This window comes from Adiantum capillus-veneris, chromosome 24 (assembly GCF_014529385.1).
Source record: "Adiantum capillus-veneris isolate H3 chromosome 24, ASM1452938v2, whole genome shotgun sequence".
Lineage (NCBI taxonomy): Eukaryota > Viridiplantae > Streptophyta > Polypodiopsida > Polypodiales > Pteridaceae > Adiantum > Adiantum capillus-veneris.
Window position 1 is genome coordinate 55,112,962 of NC_140954.1, and position 21,425 is coordinate 55,134,386.

The 21,425-nt window shown below is 42.8% G+C and overlaps 2 protein-coding genes across 2 annotated transcripts in view; one reads left to right on the forward strand and one right to left on the reverse strand.

The window, feature by feature from the left end:
- Window positions 1-216: 216 nt before the first annotated feature.
- Window positions 217-8,033, forward strand: LOC147426391 (polyphenol oxidase I, chloroplastic-like). The gene is made up of 6 exons (XM_086499347.1): window positions 217-547; window positions 2,877-3,331; window positions 4,117-4,472; window positions 6,522-6,689; window positions 6,996-7,413; window positions 7,506-8,033. The coding sequence occupies exons 1-6, from the start codon at window positions 310-312 to the stop codon at window positions 7,800-7,802; spliced, it is 1,932 nt and encodes a 643-aa protein (XP_086355473.1). The 5' UTR covers window positions 217-309; the 3' UTR covers window positions 7,803-8,033.
- A 65-nt stretch (window positions 8,034-8,098) lies between these two features.
- The window catches only part of LOC147426392 (BolA-like family protein), a 54,262-nt gene continuing 40,935 nt past the window's right edge, over window positions 8,099-21,425 (reverse strand). Inside the window, exons 2-3 of the mRNA XM_086499348.1 lie at window positions 8,776-8,843; window positions 8,099-8,676 (exon numbers count right to left, since the gene is read on the reverse strand). Of these exons, the coding sequence (XP_086355474.1) occupies window positions 8,508-8,676; window positions 8,776-8,843 (237 nt within the window). The 3' untranslated portion in view covers window positions 8,099-8,507. The remainder of the gene's footprint in view (window positions 8,677-8,775; window positions 8,844-21,425) is intronic.

Genomic DNA, 21,425 nt, shown 5'->3' on the forward strand with positions numbered 1-21,425 from the left:
CTTGTTGTGTGTGTGTGTGTGTGTGTGTGTGTGTGTGTGTGTGTGTGTGTGTGAGAGAGAGAGAGAGAGAGGTGTGGAGGTGGAGGTAACGTGAATGGGACAAGGAGGCATCTCCCAAAGGAGAAACAGTGAAAAGTGATGGAACTAAGGCAATGGGTACTGTTGTGGGAGAGGGAAAGAAACTTATATTAGTACAAGCTAGCTGCGGCCAGCCACGTACAAAGCTACAAAATCTGCCTACAACCACCACCTTCATCATCGATCGCTCTCTCTCTCTCTCTCTCTCTCTCTCTCTCTCATTTTGAAGCTATGGCGGCTTCTCTTCTTCTCACGCGCTCCCCTAATTACTCCTCCTGCCCCGTAATTAGTAAGAAGAGCAGAGCTTCTGGCAATGGCAATGGCAATGGCAATGGCAAAGGCAGCATCCGCCCATCATCATGGAGCCGAGCTGGCCCTTGTTTGTCAGGGAAGAGGCAGATGGCACTCACCCCCCGCCCCCCACTCGTGTCCTGCAATATTGATGCCAACAATAAACCATGTGAGCAAGGCAAGTCAATATTACTCATCCAATATAAACTTCATTGTCACTCTAACCAAACAACGGCCACACTTAAAACTTTTCCATTTTTTAGGTTAAAAATTTGTTGCATTTGTCAGTATTTACACTAAGAAAGCTCAATATCTAGCCAAGATTTTGTAATTTTCAAGGTAAAATACACTAGACCCAAGTTCTTTTGCGAACACTTCTCTTAAATCTTATCCACATTTAAAACTTAGGCAATGGACACGCGAAGCATAGTTATCTGTCACTATATCGAACTAGTTATTTGTTTGTATTTAACTATGCAAGTCTTTTTGTAATTATGCCAATTTCAGCATAGTCACATGAGTTTTATCTTATGGATAATCAATACCATGTGCCCGCGTTCCTTATTGCCATGTGTTGCATTCTCATTTAGTGCATTTGTTTCCCTTTGGATGTGTCCTTATTGCCATGTGTTGCATTCTCATTTAGTGCATCTGCTTCCCTTTGGATGGCCACAAGAAGATTTGGAAATATTCTCATGTAGGAAAACGGAGTCTTTTTCAATGTTTTTCATACAATGCATAACATCATGAGCTTCTGCTCAAGAGGCACCACATACCTAGCTAGGTATGCGGTGCCTCCCTCACAGAAGCTCATGATGTTGAGGTAAGTCACAATGTGGGAATTATTGTGAGAATGTGTCCAAAACTTATTGTGGGCTTCCTCACTTCTAGTAAATTCTTCTTGGAAATTCTAATTCAAGCTCATTTGGTTCACAAACGAGGACTCATATAATCTAGCATTGCACTCACATTGCTTTGGATGCATGCTTCACGCAGCTCACTCTTGCTGCATTGAAATGTCCCTCATTACTACAGATTCATTACCATCATGAATCTCTTTCGTCACCCATCTTGTCACATTGTATGGATGAAGCCTCTCCTTAATCATGCAATCCTTTCTTGTATTGCACAAAAGATGTCCTCCTTATGGAACACAAGTTTGCAACCTTTTCATGGCACACTACTTCTCCTGAGTTCATATCTAGCGTTGTTCAATGATGAGAAGAGCCAATTATGGCATACTTTCCTAAATCGTCTAACGTGTAAGGAAGTTTCTTTCCTTGATTTGCAGAGTGATGACCACAAATTCCTTGTTCTTTCACTACTCACATGTCATGCATGCATAGGTAAGGGGATATATATGGAGGTTGTATAGAGGTAGGTTGGGTGGAGACTAACATGCCATGACCCTAGTCCTCACATGAGGTATGCATGCTACATTTTCATGTATGTAGTTTTGCTAGAAATTTTGTGTATCTTCACCTTGTGAACTAAATAATGAAAATTATACTTTTACATCCTTATAATTATGCATATTGAACTAAGGAAGATTGTATTGTTTGATAAGAGAGACAATCCTCGAAAGACCCATCATTCAAGTCTATATTGTATTCACAATCAGTTGTGTTGTTTAGTTTTTTCCATAATTACCTTCTTGTTGCAGGTCCATATGCAAATTAGTAGGTTTACATTATGTCATTTTTGAAATTAGTCTCATTGCAACAAGCATGCAAAGGTTATGAACTACTTTTAAAGTCAAAATTAGGACCTAATAATTAATCTACATTTTAAATGAAAAGAAAGTCTCAAAGATCCCAAAAGCTTTAGTTGCTTATAGTTGAGAAATTTTCTCTAAGTTTAGCCACTATTTTTTACCTTGTAAGTTGATAAAATTTAATTTAAGCTATCCTCTATTTGAATAGTATTAATCCCTCTTGCCTTAGGGAATATGTTTCTTTTCAACTGATTAAACCTTCTTTCAAAAAGTTGTTTAAGAATGTAAGGGGAAAAACAAACTTTAACACTTTAAAGTATAATGATATATGTACAAATTTTTTTTAAAAATGATTTAGGGTTCACATCATTGCATGCAATCTCTATTTGACATCCTATCTGTAAATTCACAAGAAGTTTTGGACAAATTCTTACAATAATTCCCACATTGTGACTTAGGGTTCACATCATTGCATGCAATCTCTATTTGACATCCTATCTGTAAATTCACAAGAAGTTTTGGACAAATTCTTACAATAATTCCCACATTGTGACTTACCTCAACATCATGAGCTTCTGTGAGGGAGGCACCGCATACCTACCTAGGTACGATTGGGGGCAGGGGACCGCCGGCCCGGTGGGGGGGCCGGTGGTCCCCTGCCCCCAATCGTACCTAGTTAGGTATGCGGTGCCTCTCGAGCAGAAGCTCATGATGTTATTCACTAAATGAAAAACATTGGAAAAGACTCCATTTTCCTACATGAGAAAATTTCTAAATCTTCTTGTGAAAACAGGCAAAGAAAATGAGAGCGAAAAAAATGGTGGTGGAAGGAGAGACTTGATTCAAGCTGCATCCATGGTGGGCCTTTCATTTCTTGCCGTCTCTCCATCTCCAAATGGCTCTGCATGGGGTGCTCCGGTAGTTCCACCTGATCTTAATACATGTGGTCCAGCTACAGTGACCACACCACCAGGTGTGCCATCAGCCCCAGCTACAAGTGTGAGTTGTTGCTTGTTGCCACCAACAAAGCCCATTATCGACTACGAGTTGCCCTCCAAACCCAAGATTCATAGGCGTCGGCCTGCTCATAAAGTGGATGATGACTACATTTCCAAATATAACAAGGCCTATGAGCTTATGAAGGCGTTGCCCTCTTCTGACCCTCGGAGCTTCATGCGCCAAGCTGACATTCATTGTGCCTTTTGCAATGGTGCTTACAATCAACTTGGGTCCACCAACAAGCTTCAAGTAAGGATCATCTATCTAGACAAGATGTAAAATCTTCTTCAAGGGATAAGCAAAAGTATCATGATATGCCCTATTAGAGCACAATTAATGCTTTTCAACTCTCTTTTTTTTTTAGCAATACTCTCTCACTAAGAGAGTTGAATTAAATTAGAAAAGTAACAACTAACTACCACATGAGCCATGGAGGAAAGGAAAAACCAAAAATAATTACAACCATACATGCTAATAAGGGAGGCACATTTACATCAAGTCCATGCTCAACTCGAGCCATGGAGCCCATACAACCTAATACTACCGCATCCCCGACATTATAGCAAATCAAAAAAATATATACATCAATGACAAACCGGCTTTACATGGAGCCGTAACCATACAAGAGACCACTCAAACTCCGCAATGGCTTTTTACGAGGAAGCCAATAACCAATACACATCCAAACTAGACCAAGATCCCATACCATCCCAGTAGAAAAGCAAGATGCCTGGAATCCCACAGCAAGATCTAATAGGAAGCCGCTTGCAGAGCGACAATGGAGAAACCACAAAAGATTTCCTCTTCTTGTTTTTCAACTCTTTTTAAAGGAAATGCAAAAGTATCATGATTATGTATAATAAATGATTTTGACTCATGTGAAAAGTCTTTCACAAACTTACAAGCATTAAAGATTCACACTATCCAAATTAAATGCATGTGCTACCATTCGAAAAGGTAACTTTGGTACAAAGAGAATACAATATTTTGACTACTATAGAGCACATTAACCTTGTGTTTCTCATCTTATGTAGGTTCATTTCTCGTGGCTCTTCCTACCTTGGCACCGATGGTATCTGTATTTTCACGAACAAATTTTGGCTAAATTAATTGGTGATCCAAAGTTCTCCCTTGTGTATTGGAATTGGGATAACCAAGCAAATGTTGGTGGAAACATCATGCCTACCATGTTCACTCAAGAAGGAAGTGCTCTATATGATGCAAAGAGAAACCAAAATCACCTTCCTCCCATTTTGAATACTTTGGCACTTACAGACCTTGCAAGTAATGCTCTTACAAATAAGCAAATCATCCAAGACAATTTAAATATCATGTATCAGTCAATAGTCACAGCTTCCACACCAGATCTTTTTATGGGGAAAAAATACAGGTATCACACTTCTCCCCTTTTTTTTTAAATTAGCTAATAGCCATGAGAAGTTGATAATAATCATAAGATATTGGTGTTATGTCTAAAGCTATTTGTAAGATGAATGAAGCTCTACTTAAAATGCATATGAAAATTATGACCAATTGCAATAAAGCTTTTAAATGAAGCTCATTGACTATATTGCTATACAAGATTGGCTCTGAGTGTTTCAATGTTCATGACAATGAATGTTTTATTACCGAATCAACATATTTGGATTATAAAATTCACAATTTTATTATATAACTTTCTAAAGAGTCTCTTTTTGTAAGTTTTAACTCTATGCTATAAAAGAAAAAAATAGACAGAGAGGTCCAAAGTGTAAATTTTGAAAAGTGATTAAGGAGGTGCAAGGTAACTCTTCACAAGCTTTCTAGAAGTGTTTGCGAGCTAGAGCTTTCCATCATCATGACGTAATGCGGCAACATTTTTTTTACATTTGAAGGAGTCTAGGCTAGTGCAAATGTTTTGATGCCCAAAGGTAATAGCTCGAGGGGGTTATTACAATACAAAAAAGGGCTATCATGGGGGTTCAATAATAGAGATTATTTTTTTACATTTTCACACACAAAAGAGTGTTGAAAAAATGATATTGAAAATAAATTATATAGATCGAATAAAAAAAGGGTCCCTTTTATTGGTGAAAATTTCACAGCTAAATTTTATAAGTTTTACATATAGTTAAATCCCCCCCCCCCCCAAAAAAAAAAAAAAAAACCAAAAAAAAAAGGTAAAAAGAGAGTAACATTAGAGAGAGTGTGTGTGTGCAACACCTCTAGTTAATGCATCTCTTAAACAATCCATCCAAAAATAGGATAAAATATTTGACTGCCATGTAACGTCCAGAATTGCTCCCTAAAGTTCGCTAAGGCCTTTTCTAGACCGAAAATTTGTATTATCACCCTTTCTAGCATGGTAAATGAGACCCATCTTCTTTTACATTTTAAGGTTGAGAATAAGCTCTAGCATCAGTGAGGATAGTATTGGCTTTGCTCCATCGATCATGCTACTTTGGTTCCTTTTTGGCTTTCTAAAAGAAACCCTTAGTGTTGTGTTGGGTTAGGGAGACTTTCATTGTTTTCGGTGCATGATGGAGACTTACCTTTCATTTCGCATCCAGATAATGTCTTTACTTTTACTTTTCTGACATTCTATTGTTTTAGAATGCTAAAGTAAAGCTTCACCTTGCATAATTTTAGTAAATTTTACACACACACACACATGTTTTTTTTTTTTGCATTCTATTGTTTTTGAATGCTAAAGTGAAGCTTCACCTTGCATAATTCTAATAAATTCTATACACATACACACATATTAATTAGTTCTTTTTATTTCACCTTTATTTCACAACTTCACATGGCTTTACATTTCTTGCATTTTATAGCTTGATTTCAGTCAGTGTTAACGTTCGAAAAAGTCTCTACTATTAAGTGACTGTTGGTCGAGTTTCCTCCTCACAAAGAAGAAAACCGGATACTAGCAAAAATGTTGAGATTTGCAAAATTTTCGAATGACTTTCTCACATATTTCATCGGTTTTTCTTCCATTTACCATGGTTTACAGCTAGCTAGTGTCGATTTTCAATCAGCTCAAGACTAAGATGAGGCAATCCTTTCCCAAACACGATACCAGTTTAATTCAACCCAACAACTTTATCACTTTCATATTGTTTTTGAAAGCCGTCGTGACCCTTTCACTTGTTTCACATTATGATGGATACCTATTGTATTTATCAAGCCGCCTTCAACCTAGGTCCAAAGGTTGAACCAAGGACCTTCTTCTAATGACAATTATGCCCTTAACCAAGAGAGTTGATTCATTCATTGTGTCAGTCATAGGAACACAAAGCTAAGACTGTATTTTTGTGGGACATTAGGATAACATGCATTTAGCAAAGCTCAAATTTAATGTGTCTCGTATTCCTATGTTGAGAGAAAACCTCACTTCAAGCATGCTTTTTACCCAGCCTTTGCATTTGCCTTTGCCTAAAGTTGTATTGATAATATGCAGTGCTGGGGATCCCGAGCCAAACATAGGAGGGACCTTGGAGAATGCACCACATACAGCTATCCATGCATGGACCGGTAGCGACAAGGAAACTTACTTGGAGGACATGGGAAACTTCTACTCGGCTGCAAGAGACCCCATTTTCTTTGCCCACCATTCTAATGTGGACAGGTGAGTGAACCCCCCTCTCGTGTGGGGTTGGTTATCCTGTTACCCTCTTGAGTACCACGTCTTCAGTTCAAAACTCGTCGGATAGATCGATGAGGTCTCTTGGGATGTTAAAAGTTCTTTTCACTTCTCTTCTCCTCTTCTCACACAGACAACAAACACATTTATACCCTTGGCATTGCATGGCTTTAAAAATAATCTCCCCCTCCATAATGGCCACATTAGCTGTCAAACCAAACCATTGTGAATGTGCCTTGACAAAATGGTGTCTTTTCTTGTTTTTTTTTTTTTGGTCGTGTTCGGCGCCAGGTTGTGGGCAGTATGGAATACAATAGGGGGTCGACGTCGCGACCACACCGACCCTGACTTTCTTAATGCGGAGTTTCTATTCTACGATGAGAACGGGTGCATGGTGCGTGTGAAAGCAAAAGATGCTCTTGATAACTCCAAGCTCGGGGTGACATATATAAAAGTGAACGGAGACCAACTATGGTTGAACTACGAGCCACAACCTTTATCCACCACAACAACAAGCAAGCAAGTGGTCCCTAGGAGCATGGATGACATACCTGAGTTGGGTCCAGCTTCACAAGATACAAGCCCCACAAAGATTGACAAGAAATTTGTCTCTCTCGTAAAGAGGCCCACCGCAGTGCCACAAGAACTTCTTGACAAGGGCCTTGAAGAAGAAGACCTTGAAGAAGTTCTTGTTCTCGAGTATGTAGAGGTGAGTTATGCTTACAGTCTTAATTACTGGGTGTCTTAAATCTAATTATTCTGTAGAATATTGAGCTTGTATGCTTGTTTTGATCTTGCCAGGTCCCAAGAAATGTTGCCACACACATTGCTGTCTTCATTAACTTGCCTCAGGCAGATGCAACAACACCTCTTTCTTGCGCCGAGTATGTGGGCTCTTTCATAAACATTCCTCACCTGGTCGGAGAAGGGATGGACATGAGCAGTAGATCTGTTTGTGCTCGATTTGGCATCAGTGACAACCTCCAACGTCTTGGAATCACCGACCTCTCCACCATCTCAGTCACCGTTGTGGCTAAGCTTGGTGGTTCTGAAGAGATTCCCATCTCCTTGAAAGGCATCAAGATTGAATATGAGTGAAACAAAGCAAGGGGCTAAGAAAAGAAAATAGGATTTTGGCAAGATTATGTCGCTTCTTTAGGCTACAGAATTTTGCGAATAAGCTATGCACGGCAACCATTCATTATCACATCATGTGGATACTTGCCTTTCAAATGGGTATCGCACAATTTACATGCACTAAACCAAATATTGTACTTCAATTATTCACTTTTTTCGGCTATTTATTTATTATTGCTTCATGACTCCAAAGTAAGTTCAAGTTCCTGTCTCTAAGGCATCCATCCAGAGCAGTCCTTACAAAAGCACCAAGAAGATAGCAGCATAATCCAACTATGGTCGTTTGTAAACCGCATTCTGATGGAAAATAAATATTTCTGATACCTTTTACCGAATACTGTCAAAAAGTGTGTTGAACAACAAGCAAGAACCCAAATAGCATTGCCTTGATAAACCAAATGATCTGACTACTAAGGCCTACAGCTGCCTTCTCTTGTCCTGTGCTCAGTCAGTCCAAATGGCTTGAACTCGCAGAAAAAGGAGTAATTCCTCATGCACATGCCCTTTCTCCTCAACTATTTTCATAGAAGCTCCTCAAGCTTTCAATATACAATTTGACAAGTTGAGCCGCTTCAGGCACGGTCTGGCAAGCTCTTGTTCTCAGGGAGACTCACCGAGGATAGCATTTCATTGCCTTCCTTTCTTATCAATAACATCAACACAAAATTAGCTTGACGACTGTGATCTTTCCTGGGCAGCCTCCTCGGGGGTCCACGTGAGCATGTTATCCACAGCATGAACTGTCGTTTGAAGCTCCTCCCAAATGGCCTTGTAAACCATCCTCTGCCGATTCACACTTGTTTTCCCTTCAAAATCTGCGGAAACTACCTGAATGCTGTAAGCAGGAGTAGAAAAGAAGGATTTTTTAGGTGGAAGCTTGACATACAAGTTAGCAAATTGAGAGGAGCAAGAATCAAGATCTCTAGACGCAAACCTTACATGGCGCCCATCACCATATGCATCCTTGACGATGACATCATTGGTGTTCAACTGCTCTTTCAACTGCCCAAAAACAGCCCCACACCATTAAATCTCGATGCAAATTCATAATGTCTGCCTACTCATATTTTAAGCTTCAAGGAAAATATTAAAAGAAATAAATGAGTAATCTTGATTTTAGTTGATCATCCGTCATTTATTAAGCAATGAAGTTCAGTGGTGCTGCACACAGTAATATGGGGAGGCTTTTGAGAAGAACTACAAGCATGAGGGGGGCTACCATTTCCTTCACCTAATGGAGTCAGCAACTCTAAGAGGTCAAAAAGAATAAAACAACTGAATCAACCAAACGGTAAATATGCCAATGAGAATTGCCCAACATAAGCAAGACTAAGAGCCTCTAAGACGCAACTCAAAGAGGTCAAAAACTCAAAGCATGAATGAAAGCACACAACCGATGCGCATGCCAAGGCCCCTCACAACGCTACTTGAATGTTCATCTTCCCTCGCAAATCCTTCTAAATTATGCAATCAGCTTGAGCAACCTTTATGTGTGTATATGGATGAGGCCTTTAGTAAAGCCTTGTAAGCAGGTCAAGCTGATTCTGCTCCATTCAACGCCTGGTCAAGCTGATTCTGCTTCATTCAACTTAACCATACCCCACCATGCTACATGTGCTCTACCTCAATTGCCAAGATCCCAATGCTCAAGTTGTTCTTACAAAGTTTTTTTATTTTTGACGAAGTAAAACCACATCACTCAACACAGTTACTCTCAGGCTGGATACAGATTAAAATTGCCTCCGCGCATCGAGGTAGGTGTGCTTTACCCAACAAGGGTCAACTTAATCCTATAAACTAAAATCGCGCTCAGTTGACATGAAGCGGCACTCAACCTGTTGGTCAAGCCCCTTGTCTGTTTTGGTGGGTCAAAAGCTCAACCCCGGAGCTTAGCTCTCCAGCCTCCTCCTTTTGGTGTGTGATGGCCATGCCACTGTTGAGTTTTGGAGTTCATCTGCTGGGTTTGTCTATCACAAAATTGAGGACATGGCATACTGGCTGGACAAAGATGATGACATGGCACTACTGAAATGCGAACAGCCTGCTGATGTGGCAAAATTTTCCGGACTGTTGACATGGCAATTTCCAATGATTTGCGGCAGAAATTCCGAAGATGATGTGGCAGCTCTATACAGCGATTTTCGGGCAGCTTTTCAGGGAGCTCTATTTTTAGCAATGCATGCTTTTGGGGGCGTCCTGTTTTTTAGTACCTCTACTTTCATTGGGCTCTTCATAAGTGTGCCTTGAGGGGCTCTCTGGCAGATCAATGCATGGTTGTAAATTGCAGAGTAGCTCCCTCTGGCAGCAGACTCCAGACTCCAGATCCTGTGTACTCATCTGCTTCAAAAATCTTGTCCTTGGTGCACAGAATAGGTGGAACTTTTATGAGACCCTCGACAATCTCAATGTCACGTGACACATCCAACCCTATGTGTCCGTGGACAAGCTATAGCACGATAAGGGTTCCGTCAGTCCAATCAGTCTAGATTAGAAGTGTTATGGCACTTTTGTGAGTCTGTTCGCAGACCGTACATGTCCAGTCACTTAGTGTAGATGCATATCCTCTAGTTGCACACAGCATGATCATAAGCATTCCCATCAGAATCCTTCAAGGGAATTTTCCAGTGCATTTAGCCTATTTTACCTATTTTTGACATTTTTCACTTATTATTTTTAAGTGACTTTTGTTGGAAAGTAGTAAGGCAATTTTGCTAAGTTTGTATATAAGCAAACTAGAGTTAGCACCTTCTGGCAGAAGAGGCAACAAGAGCACATGCTCAACAAGCAACTTCTCAGCAGAACCCCCAAGAGGCCTAGCGTTTTTGCTCCACAGCAACCACCTAGCGTTTTTGGACCAGATCAACCAGCGTTTTTGCTCTTGCAGATCCCTAGCAATAGAAGACTCAACAAGAGACCTAGCGTTTTGCAGTTTTGCAGGCCATCCGGCGACAGCAGAGCCATTTTCAGCCCTAGCGTTTTTTATTTTCAGATCAGCCCCAGCGTTTTGCAGATTTACCGCGACAGAACATCAAGAACCATCAGCGTTTTCAGTTTTCAGCCCTTAGACACCGCAGATCAAGTCCCGAACCTCGCAGATCTCACCTTCCCGCAGCAGATCCTCGCCGCACGGTCAGTTTCCGCAAGGTTTACAGTTTCAGCCCGGAAAACGCAGATTTCAGCATCTGCGTTTTCAGCGCGTCGTCGTTGCATCGTCGTCATCGACATCGTCATCGACATAGAGTCAAAATTCAGCACATAAAAGATTTGCAGATTTCAGCCCTTAGCATTTTCAGATTTCAGCCATCTCGTCATCGTCCTCATCAGTCGTCGACAAGTCCAAGCATTGTAGAGATTTGTGCAATCATAAGTATTAAGTAGACCGCTCTCGCCATAGAGAGTGGGGCCTTCGGAGGAGGGTTTTACGTCTCTGGTGTCGTATTATCTTCTATCTCTATCTCTCAGTCTCATACACTTTCACACACAATGTCCATTCACTTTGTTTGTGTCCATTGCACTCTCTCATTAAGAACGGAAGGCTCTCCCTTCCATAAGAACAAAAGGAACCTTGAGCATAGTTCGGAGCACTCATCTTGAGCAAAGTTCAAACATTCATTCCGCTGCACCTAACACTCAAATGGTGCCTTCCCCGTAGATGTGTGAACAGTGTTGTTGCAAGTAAACTCCAGCAATGGCAAATACTCCTCCCACAATCTTATTCCAGAACTATAGGACTTCTACAAATCCAAAACCATTGAGCTGGCTATTTCCGACTGCCCATCGAACTGCTGACGTGTTAACCACTAAAGACGAAGCCAACCTACAGATCCCGATTGAGGGGCGTAAACCCTAGCAGAAACAGAAGAAGTCGTCCTCACCAACTTACAAAGCCCGCCGAGGGGCCTAAAGATTTAAAGGGTTAAGACTTAAAATCCTAATTCTACCAACTTGTAAAGCAGTGACCTAGGGGCCTTAACCCTAAAATAAAGCAAAACCACCACACCCCTCAATTTTGCGTAACAACTGATGACATGGCATGCCGTACGGACAGCCCTGTGTTTTGCGAAACCTGCAGCTGACGTGGCAGATTGTATGGACAGGCCCTTAGGGCGCATGCTTTTGTACCTCCAGCTTTTAGACACCATGCTTTTCATGTAACTACTTTTGGATGGGCCCAAGGCCTTTAAATAAGCCCTGTGGGCTCTCCATTTTGCATTTTACCCGTGGGAGAAGCAGAGCAAAGCCACAAAGTTGTAACTTGTTGAAGCAATCTAAAGAAATGCTGAAAGGGCCACCACAGTTTGGGGCCATTGCAGTCTGGGAGTGGAACTCCGCCACTATGTCTTCTGTGGATTCTCTCTCTTTTAGTTCAGTTCTTTGAAGTGCTAAAAAGTCTGTTTAGTCTATTCTTTTCAATTGGCGCGTGGTGCCCCTCCCATTACGCTGGTATCAAAGCTTCAGTAGTGTTTTTTTTTAAAGCATACCGGTGCTCCCAAGAACAGACAAAGCAAGATGGTGTTTCTGGACTCTAGAGAGTACCTGCAGTTTCTTCTTAACGAGCTCCGTGACTCTCGAAGCATCCCTAGCAGAATCTCCTGGTGCAGTTTCTTCTTGACGAGCTCCGCGACTCTCAAAGCATCCTCAACAGAATCTCATAGTTCTGCAAAGTTTCAACAGTTTCTCAACTACATGTTGCTAATGTCACAAACTGATGAAGTGGCGTGCCACAACACACACATACACTCCCTGTTGGCTGCCGGACAGGAATACTGCTGGAATTGCTGATGTGGCAAGCTATGTACGACAGGGGACACGTGGCAACTGTACAGAATCCCACGATTTGCGGCAATGATGACGTGGCACTGTTTTGCGGCAGTCTTTTGTTGCTTTTTGGGCTACGCTAGCGTTGGTGGAAAAGCTTACGCTGAGGTTGCTTTATTCCATGCAAGGCAGCAAGAGAGAGCTTAACTTGCTTTATTAAAGCATAAGAGAGAGGAGCCTTCGCTTTAATTTTATGAGGGCTTTTTTATTTGACCAGCTTTTGGGGCTCTGCTTTTAGCATCCCTCTGTACTCTTTAGATAAGCACGGAGGGGCTCATAACTCAGAGCATCTAGACGCAGAGTCTGAGTGTGAGCGCTTGCCCGCACTCTTCTACTTTGAACACAGATTAATACAAAAAGAAATACCAAAAGGGGCACCAGTCTTTGGGGCCAGTATCTCTAGGCACGGAACTCCGCCGGGCCAGTGTCGAATCAATTGTGAACTGTGAACTGTTTGAAGTGATTATTGGTGGTGTCGTGGTAGATTCTCGACTTGGAGTGTCCAAGTCTGTTATAGTGGTAACAGAGCACGGCCGATTTCTCTTCTACAGGAAATCCGATCCCTAATTCTTTTTTTTCCGCGGCACTTATGGCTTCAGGCAAAGATCAATCGACTCCCTTTGCATCCGGAGATGCGGGAAGGGCTCACAACGAAGATTCAGGCAAGGAGTACGGCCCGCCTCGGCCTACTCAGGCGAAGCGTCAGGAGATGGAGCGTCGTCAATTGATCGGCGATGCAACAAAGATGATGCTTAATTTTGCGAAGGACCCAAAATTTGCAAAATATATGAGCGAGACTTCTTTCCAAGAGGTGCACACGCACTGGCAGAAAACCACAAAACCACCCCGAAAACCCGCTCTCAAGAAACCTCCTACTCCTAAGAAGTATACAGAGAAAGAGTTAGCAGAGGTGGTTGATGCACGAATTGCTCAGCTTTTTGACGCGCAGAACAAAGCTAAAAAGCACGACAAAAAAGCAGAAGAAAGGCACTGACTTCCCGGGCTATTTGGGTCGTCAGTCTACTTTTGAAAAGGCAAAGAAACAGAAGAAGCGTGTTTGATTCGAAGGAGTACCCACTTCTTCTTCTTCTTAATGTCATGCCAAGGGCAATGCCCGGTGGTCAAGGACCAGGCCCAAGGGGCCGGCTGCAAGTGTGGATAGGGAATGAGGCCCAAGGGGATATTTAATGGGAGGTTCATTCTCAGGCAATCCCACCAGGGGCCTTTCACTGGTATCAGAGCTTCAGTCTATTCTAGGCACAGTGGGTCGTGGACCTCCACTTTTAGCATGCTCATGCAACCCAAGGGCTAATTCTGCCAAGAGATGGAGGCGGGCATGGCCGCTTAGTCGGGGTCGAAGACGAAGCAAGGAAAAACCGCGTGTGCAGGGGGGCTTGGGAAGGAGGAGCTAGCGAGGCCGAACTGCAGGAAAGCCATCGAGGGCGGTCTCATTTGGAGCGCAAGGCTGTAGGGAGTATTTCCCGTCACAGGCGCTAGCGCCGAGCCGCACTGCAACAAGCAGTTTCTCTATCTCTCTCTCTGGCGGCACTCTGCTGCGCCATCACCATGCCCTGCGTTCATCATTTTTTTTTCACACTTAAGTGCCCAAAGACCTTTGGCCTTAGGGCAAAGGATATATTTTTTCCACTAAGGGCCAGTGCCCATGGGCTTCTACAGCCGACGGTGACATGCAAGCTAAGATACATGATTCCATAAAAAGCTTACATCCACAGATTCAACAGGGGTCATGGACTCCGGCCTTGTTCAACATGTGCACATGGTTCGCCAAGGACAAAGCCACACTATATGGATGTATTGACATTGAACGAGTCTCCGCTCAACGTACACATTCACATAAGCAAGCTATGTTCTCGCGACTACCCTCAGCATGGCCGTTTGGGTGGAAATTCGACAATTTACATGGGTAACAAATTACAAGTTGAACAACAGTTTCTAGAGGAGTCTCAATGAGCAGTTCTTGTCTTGTAAAGCCGACCATGAGTATGGCCATGCCGAGATTGGCCTGCATGGAATTTCTACAAATACACGCCATGGCCATGTGGCTAGCAAGGTAAGTCGGCACAAGTTTGTAATGAGGTATGCATTTGTTTTTGAAGTTGTTTGGCAAATTTGTTCGAACATGATGAGTGATTCTTGTCCCAGCAAGGCTGTTGTACAAGTTATCAATCTCCATTCATTTGCATGGTTTTGCTAGCATGAATGATCATCACTCGCACATGCAACTGAATTATGCCTATAATGTGCATGCTACATTGTTACTTTGAAATTTACATAACATTTCGGGCAAGCAAGGCTTGCATGCAATCGAGGGGAGTGCACTTTAGGCACTCTAAGCACAAGCATGGCTTGTGACAGTTGTTTTAAGCATTACAATTTTGTTGGCATCGAACCAATGCTTAACTTGCCAACATGACTCAAGCATGTTTTGAGTACCTTCATCCTTGATCTGCTGCACGGATCAATAGAAGTTCAATTTTGATGGCCATGGCATCTCAAGGAGATCGGCACACCCTGTGGCTCGACTTCATGAAGGGTGCACAGAGCTCGGCATGGCCGACTTCTTGTCACTGCTTCCAGAAGCCGGCAAAGATGCTCACCACATGGCACTCGCCAATTTCAGCTGCTTGACAAGGTAAATTCTCGTTTGCCATGATCTTTTTATGTCGGTACCAGCATCTGTTGGCTACAATTTGGGCATTTTGCATTGAAGATTCCCGCATTTAGACTATGCTATGAGCATACAAACTTGGCGGGAGAATTGTCAAAATGATTGCAGTTATTTCATTACATACCAGATGGGCGTATATGATATACGAGGGTGTATATGATATACACGATAATTCTCTCTCGCGCAACAGATAGGGCTATGAGCTGCATTTGAGCGAGTTTTTCCTTGACATCTCAAGACAACTGATTACAGTAGGATGACCAGGTTAGACCATGTTTCGTTTTGTTTATTTTTCCATGTTTACACCTTTGATTGGAAACTATTGCTTTTGTGCAAAGCAAAGTGCTTTGACAATTTTACAGGAAGCAAGGCTTCTCCCTTGTGCCAAGGTACTGCCCAATGACTTGGCATCAAGGGCATTAGCACACAAGTTCCGGAAAACTGACAAAATAGGGAATCTCAGATCACAGAATCCCTACCGATCTAAACTGTGCAAGGCACTTATGGTTTTGGCTCTCGTATTTGAGGCCATCACTTTTGCCAAGGGCTTAAGATTATGTATCAATTCTACCGCCTCCTGAAACACGCTTCCGCTATAACACCAGACACTTTGTCAAGGACAAGATAAGTTCTGGATTGTTTCACATAATTTTGGTTGCTGTCAACGCACAACACTAAAAAGAACCATATATCTGCAAAACAACTCAAGTTAGCTCAAAACTCTCCGAGGGTCATTCCAAGGGACTCTCAGTTTTCTCAATCCAGATTGACATCCTGGGTCGTTGACCTCCCAGAAAAATCATCCAATAAGGAATATTCAATGGTTGGCACATCACAATGCACACACAAATGCTCACATATGCATGTTACAAGACATAGAAACATAAAGCCGTCGATGAACACTCCCCCTGCAAATAACCATCTTGGTCCGGGCCATGAGCTATTCATCGACGACCTAATCATTCCTCCCGAAATAACCTAAAAAGGTCCGGGTCATGAGAGAGGCCTTTTATAACCAAAAGTCCCCCCAAACCGCAGCCTGTGTCATTTGGAGGTGCTGAGAGTAACCACTACTCAGACTTCTTAATACTCCCCCGTAAATAACCATCCAGGCTCGGGCAATGTGTAATAACAACAATATTCCCCCCATAAATAACCACACGGGTCCAGACCATGAGTAAAAACAGCACTTTTCAAAAATTCAATACTCCCCCCACAAATAATGTAACAAGCTTGGACACTCCAAACCCAGAATCAATAGCAACACACAAACAGAGACTTCAAAATTACTGAACTTCAATTAGGAGAGAGAGTCGACACGGCCCGGCGTAGTTTCGTGCCCAGAGGTATTGGCCCCAAAGACTGGCGCTGAAACCGGCCTGTTCAATCCAAAAAGGGCGGTAGACTTTACTTTAAACCTTGATTTAGCTTTCACCCATTATTAGTCGTCTATTTTACCTGTACTTTCAAGACACAACAAAGGGGAGAGGGATACAGGCTGCTAGATTGCACCTGTATGAGTAGACGGACACCAGATTGGCCCCTAACTTAGGCGCCCCTTTCGGTATTTCTTTATTGTTCAAAAGAGGGAATAAACGCTGTGGTTCCTACAAGCTGCCCCGCACAAACTCGGCTGAATTTCCACTGTTCCAGCCTGATTTCGGCAGCATAACTGTACTAGAACCCTTCACGGTCAGTATTCCCACGCATTGACCGACTTTCCCGACGCATACGGGCACTTTGCAAAACCTGGCGAGAATCTGCAGCACGCTGAATTCTCTGTTTTCAGCCCTGAAAATGCTCCAGATCGCCTGTACAGCGGTCCCCTTGCGTCCCCGAACCTCCTGGGGGTATTAGGGTCCGTTTAGGGCCAAAACCCTAAACCTGCAAAAATACACAGCAGGCTGTAATTCACTGTTTCGGGCTCCGTTTCGCGTGCCGGTCGCATCCCTAGCAAGTCCTCGAGCTCCCGCACCTGTAGGGCTACTTGCCCTTTGAATCGGACGAGATTTCTGGCGTGAAACCTCTCCGAATTCACCTGTACCTGCGGGGGGATTAGCCGCTAGCTAATCCAGTACCTGTGCAAGAGGCTCTTGCCTCGGCAATCGCGCATGAACCCACACAACTGTACATTGGTCAAATGAAGAGCCCACTAGAGGGGCATAACATACTGCCAAAGGGGAGAGAGAGGGCAGTGCGTAGCGTGCAGGGCATCACTCCTGGCACCGCACTGTGCATAAGAGGGAAAGCAAGCACTCCATAGCTCTTAACCTGTGACAGAGACTTGCAAAATGAGCCTCCCAACTATAAATCACGTTTTTGCCTTCTCTATAAGTAGTAAACTGGCCTCAAAGTGCCAAGTGTCACTCATTTGTGCATTTTCCCGCTTTAGACCCTCAGGTCTAAAAATATCTCACCTGCAGCCTCTGTTGACTTGGCCACAGAGTAACAAAATGATCCCCATGTCAAACTGCACGTAATGACGCGAAGACATTTTCAGGTCCCAAAATAGCAGTTCCCTAAATTTTAGGAGATGCTGCCATTGTATCTTTCTAGGTCATCCGACCCTCTTTGTACACTGCGGCCACATCCAGAACTGAAATGTAGCCTCTGTAGCAAAGGATTCCACTTTGGCTAGTCAATGACCCCACTTGGCTAACCATAGTCCTTGTCCAACCTTAGTGCTCTCTTGCCCTCAGGCCTGGACTCCCTCTGGACAGTTCCACACTAGCTATGCAATGCAGGGCAGTTAGATTTCCCGAGGGGTGTTTCCAAAAAGTGAAAGTAAATAGATAATAAGAAAGAAATCAACAAAAAGGATAGATAGTAGTCACACGCTGGTGACATACCCCCCTCTTGAAATCTCAAACGTCCTCGTTTGCATCTATGTCGTCCATGCTTACTGTCAACACTAATGTATTCAACACCTGTCGACACATATACGACACATACATGCTCATTGTCAACCCTGGTGTATTCAACACCTCGTCGACTCATGTATTGCCTGCGTGTGAACCCTGTCCCAATGACATAGTGGTAGCTTCGCACTCTGCCATTGCTTTGAGTCACTAACTTTCCAATGACAAAATGGTAGCTGCACATTTTGCCACTGTCTTATAGTACACGTTGGATCCCGTAACACTTTCGAGCATACCCAAACCGACAGTTTAAGAATGCAGTTACACATGTACTCTTTAATAGAAGCAATCACTGTATCCTTGACAGACTGACAAGAAATACTCACTTCTATAGCACTAACCAAACTTTTGGACATTCCATAAGAGCAATTGCCAAACTGACAATCTGTACAGCTCTAACATTCATGTAACAGGTATTTCATTTGAGCTCACTTTAAATACCATGTACATCATTTGTTTCAGAAGCCATTGTCACACTGACAATCCATGTAGCTTTGAAACTCAAGGGGTCAAGGTAGGTTGCAAATCGAAGGCTTCCAGGTAAAGTGATAACACAGTTGGTGACTCTGCAAGTTCACCTTCTTCCATCCACTTAGCATCCATTGGTGGATAGTTTCTGAACTTTACCAAGTAACGCCTAGCAACCTTGCCTTTCACTTTCCTTTCTTTGTGTGCCAAAATCTGTTCAGGGACCAAGATCTCGTCAAGTTCCTCGACTTCCGGCTGATCTTCAGCTGGCATATCTTCTGGCACATCACCCACATAGGGTCTGAGAAGACTCACATGAAACGCATTGTGAATCTTCCAACTGTCAGGCAATTTCAGCCTATATGCAACATCACTGATTATGTCGCACACTTGAAAAGGCCCATAGTAACGCATGCTGAGCTTTGGAAACAATCTTTCCTTGCCCTTCATCTTCTTTAACCTTGCCTTTTCAAAGCGTAGAAGCACCCAATCACCAAGTGAATATACCACTTCACGACGGTGACGATCAGCTGCTTTCTTTTGCTTTGCCTGAGTCCTTTCTAAGGCCACTTTGACCTTCTTGTACATTTCATCCATGTCCTGAACATACTTATCTGCTTCAAATATCTTGTCCTTTGTATGCAGTATGGGAGGAACTTTCTTGCCACCTTCAACTATCTCAAAGGGTGCCTTGCCAGTTGATGAATGCACTGTATTATTGTATGCATACTCCACCAATGGCAAATACTGCTCCCACTTTCCTTTATGCTCTGACACATAGCACTTGAGCAGATCTAGGACAGTAGAATTTGCCTCTTCCGACTGCCCATCTGTTTGAGGATGAAATGACGAAGAGAATTTGAGCGTGGTGCCCATATTCTCAAACAAACCTCTCCAGAACAAACTTGTCATGCGTGGATCACGGTCGCTAACAATCGACTGTGGCATGCCATGATACTTGAAAATATTGCTCATAAACAAGCGTGCCATCTGATCTGGCTTTATCTTCTTCCTGACAGGAATAAAATGAGCCTGTTTGCTGAATCTACAAATAATGGTCCAAATACCATCATTTCCTGTCTGCGTTCTTGGAAGATCAAAGATAAAATCCATAGCAATACTTTCCCATGGTTTATCTGGAATAGGTAGTGGTTGCAATAACCCTGGTGCCTTTTGCCTGTCAAACTTGACCTTTTGGCATATTAGGCATTCTCGCACAAAGGCATCCACATCCCTTCTCAATGTAGGCCAATAGAAGAATGTCTCAACCGCTTTAACTGTAGCATCGATACCACGATGCCCTGCATACGGTGGGACATGACTCTCTTCCATAACTTTGCGTCGCAATGGCTTTGTGACACACAATCTGCCATGCATCATCATGAACCCGTCTTTAAGAAGATAGTGTTCATGATGTTGTCCATCCATTAGTTGCTCGAAGACCCTTGCAAAATCTTCATCATTTGCATATTGTTCTCTCATATCATCAAGTTCATGATGATAAGGAATCGACACAGCTGAAATTTGTGGCTTCCTTGACAAGGCATCAGCCACAACGTTCTTCTTGCCTTCCACATGCACAATCTGAAAATGGAACATGGACAAGATATTTGCCCATCGCATATGCTTTTCAGATAACTTTGTCTGTGTCAAGAAGTATCGCAAGGTCTGATGGTCCGTTTGGACAACGAAGTCTGCACCTAGCAGGTAGTGTTTCCAACTTAAGAGCGCATGAATCACAGCCAGTAACTCTTTCTCATAGACCTGCATGGTCATCTCTGGCCCTTGCAAAATTCTGCTCTCATAGGCTACTACCCTGCCATCTTGCATTAGCACAGCACCAATGCTACTACCGCAGGCATCACATTGGACAACAAATGACTTCCTAAGATCTGGCAACACAATGACTGGATCTGAAGTCATCTTTTCCTTTAAGAGATTAAAAGCTGAAATCTCTTTCTGTGTCCATCTAAAGGTGACTGCCTTCTTTTGAAGAGCATGTAAAGGTGAAGCAATCTCAGCGAAATTTCGGATAAACCTTCTGTAATAGGAGCATAGTCCCAAAAAGATTCGGACATCATGCACCGTCTTCAAATTTGGCCATGACTTGATCGCTTCGACTTTTGCAGGATCCATTCTGACACCATCCTTTGAGACAATGTGTCCCAGAAAGTGAATCTCTTCCAGAAAAAACTCACTTTTCTTTGCATTGATGAGCAACCTATGACTGCGTAGCTCTTTGAACACAATGGCCAAGTGATGCCTATGCTCCTCTTCATTCTTTGAGTAGACTATCATGTCATCAAAGAATGTACCAACAAACTGCTGGTGTGGACGGAAAATTCTGTCCATCATCCTATTAAACGTAGCAGGAGCATTTGTGAGACCAAAGGGCATCACTAAAAATTCGTAAAGGCCAAACGTTGTTCTAAAAGCAGTCTTGTGCACATCCTCTGATCTAATGCGGATCTGATGATACCCACTCTTTAGATCTATCCTGCTAAACATAGCTGCTCCTTCTAATTTGTCCATAATATCATCAATTCTAGGTATAGGGAACCTATTCTTGATGGTATTCTTGTTCAGTGCACGGTAGTCGATGCACATACGCCATGAGCCATCTTTTTTCTGCACCAACAATACTGGAGAACAGAATGGAGATGAACTGGGCTGAATCAGCCCCTTTTCTAA

Coding starts and splice junctions, on each gene's coding strand:
- LOC147426391 (XM_086499347.1), top strand. CDS start 310: ATGGCGGCTTCTCTTCTTCTCACGCGCTCCCCTAATTACTCCTCCTGC. Junction 548..2,876: donor CAATAAACCATGTGAGCAAG/GCAAGTCAATAT, acceptor TTGTGAAAACAG/GCAAAGAAAATGAGAGCGAA. Junction 4,473..6,521: donor TTTATGGGGAAAAAATACAG/GTATCACACTTC, acceptor GATAATATGCAG/TGCTGGGGATCCCGAGCCAA.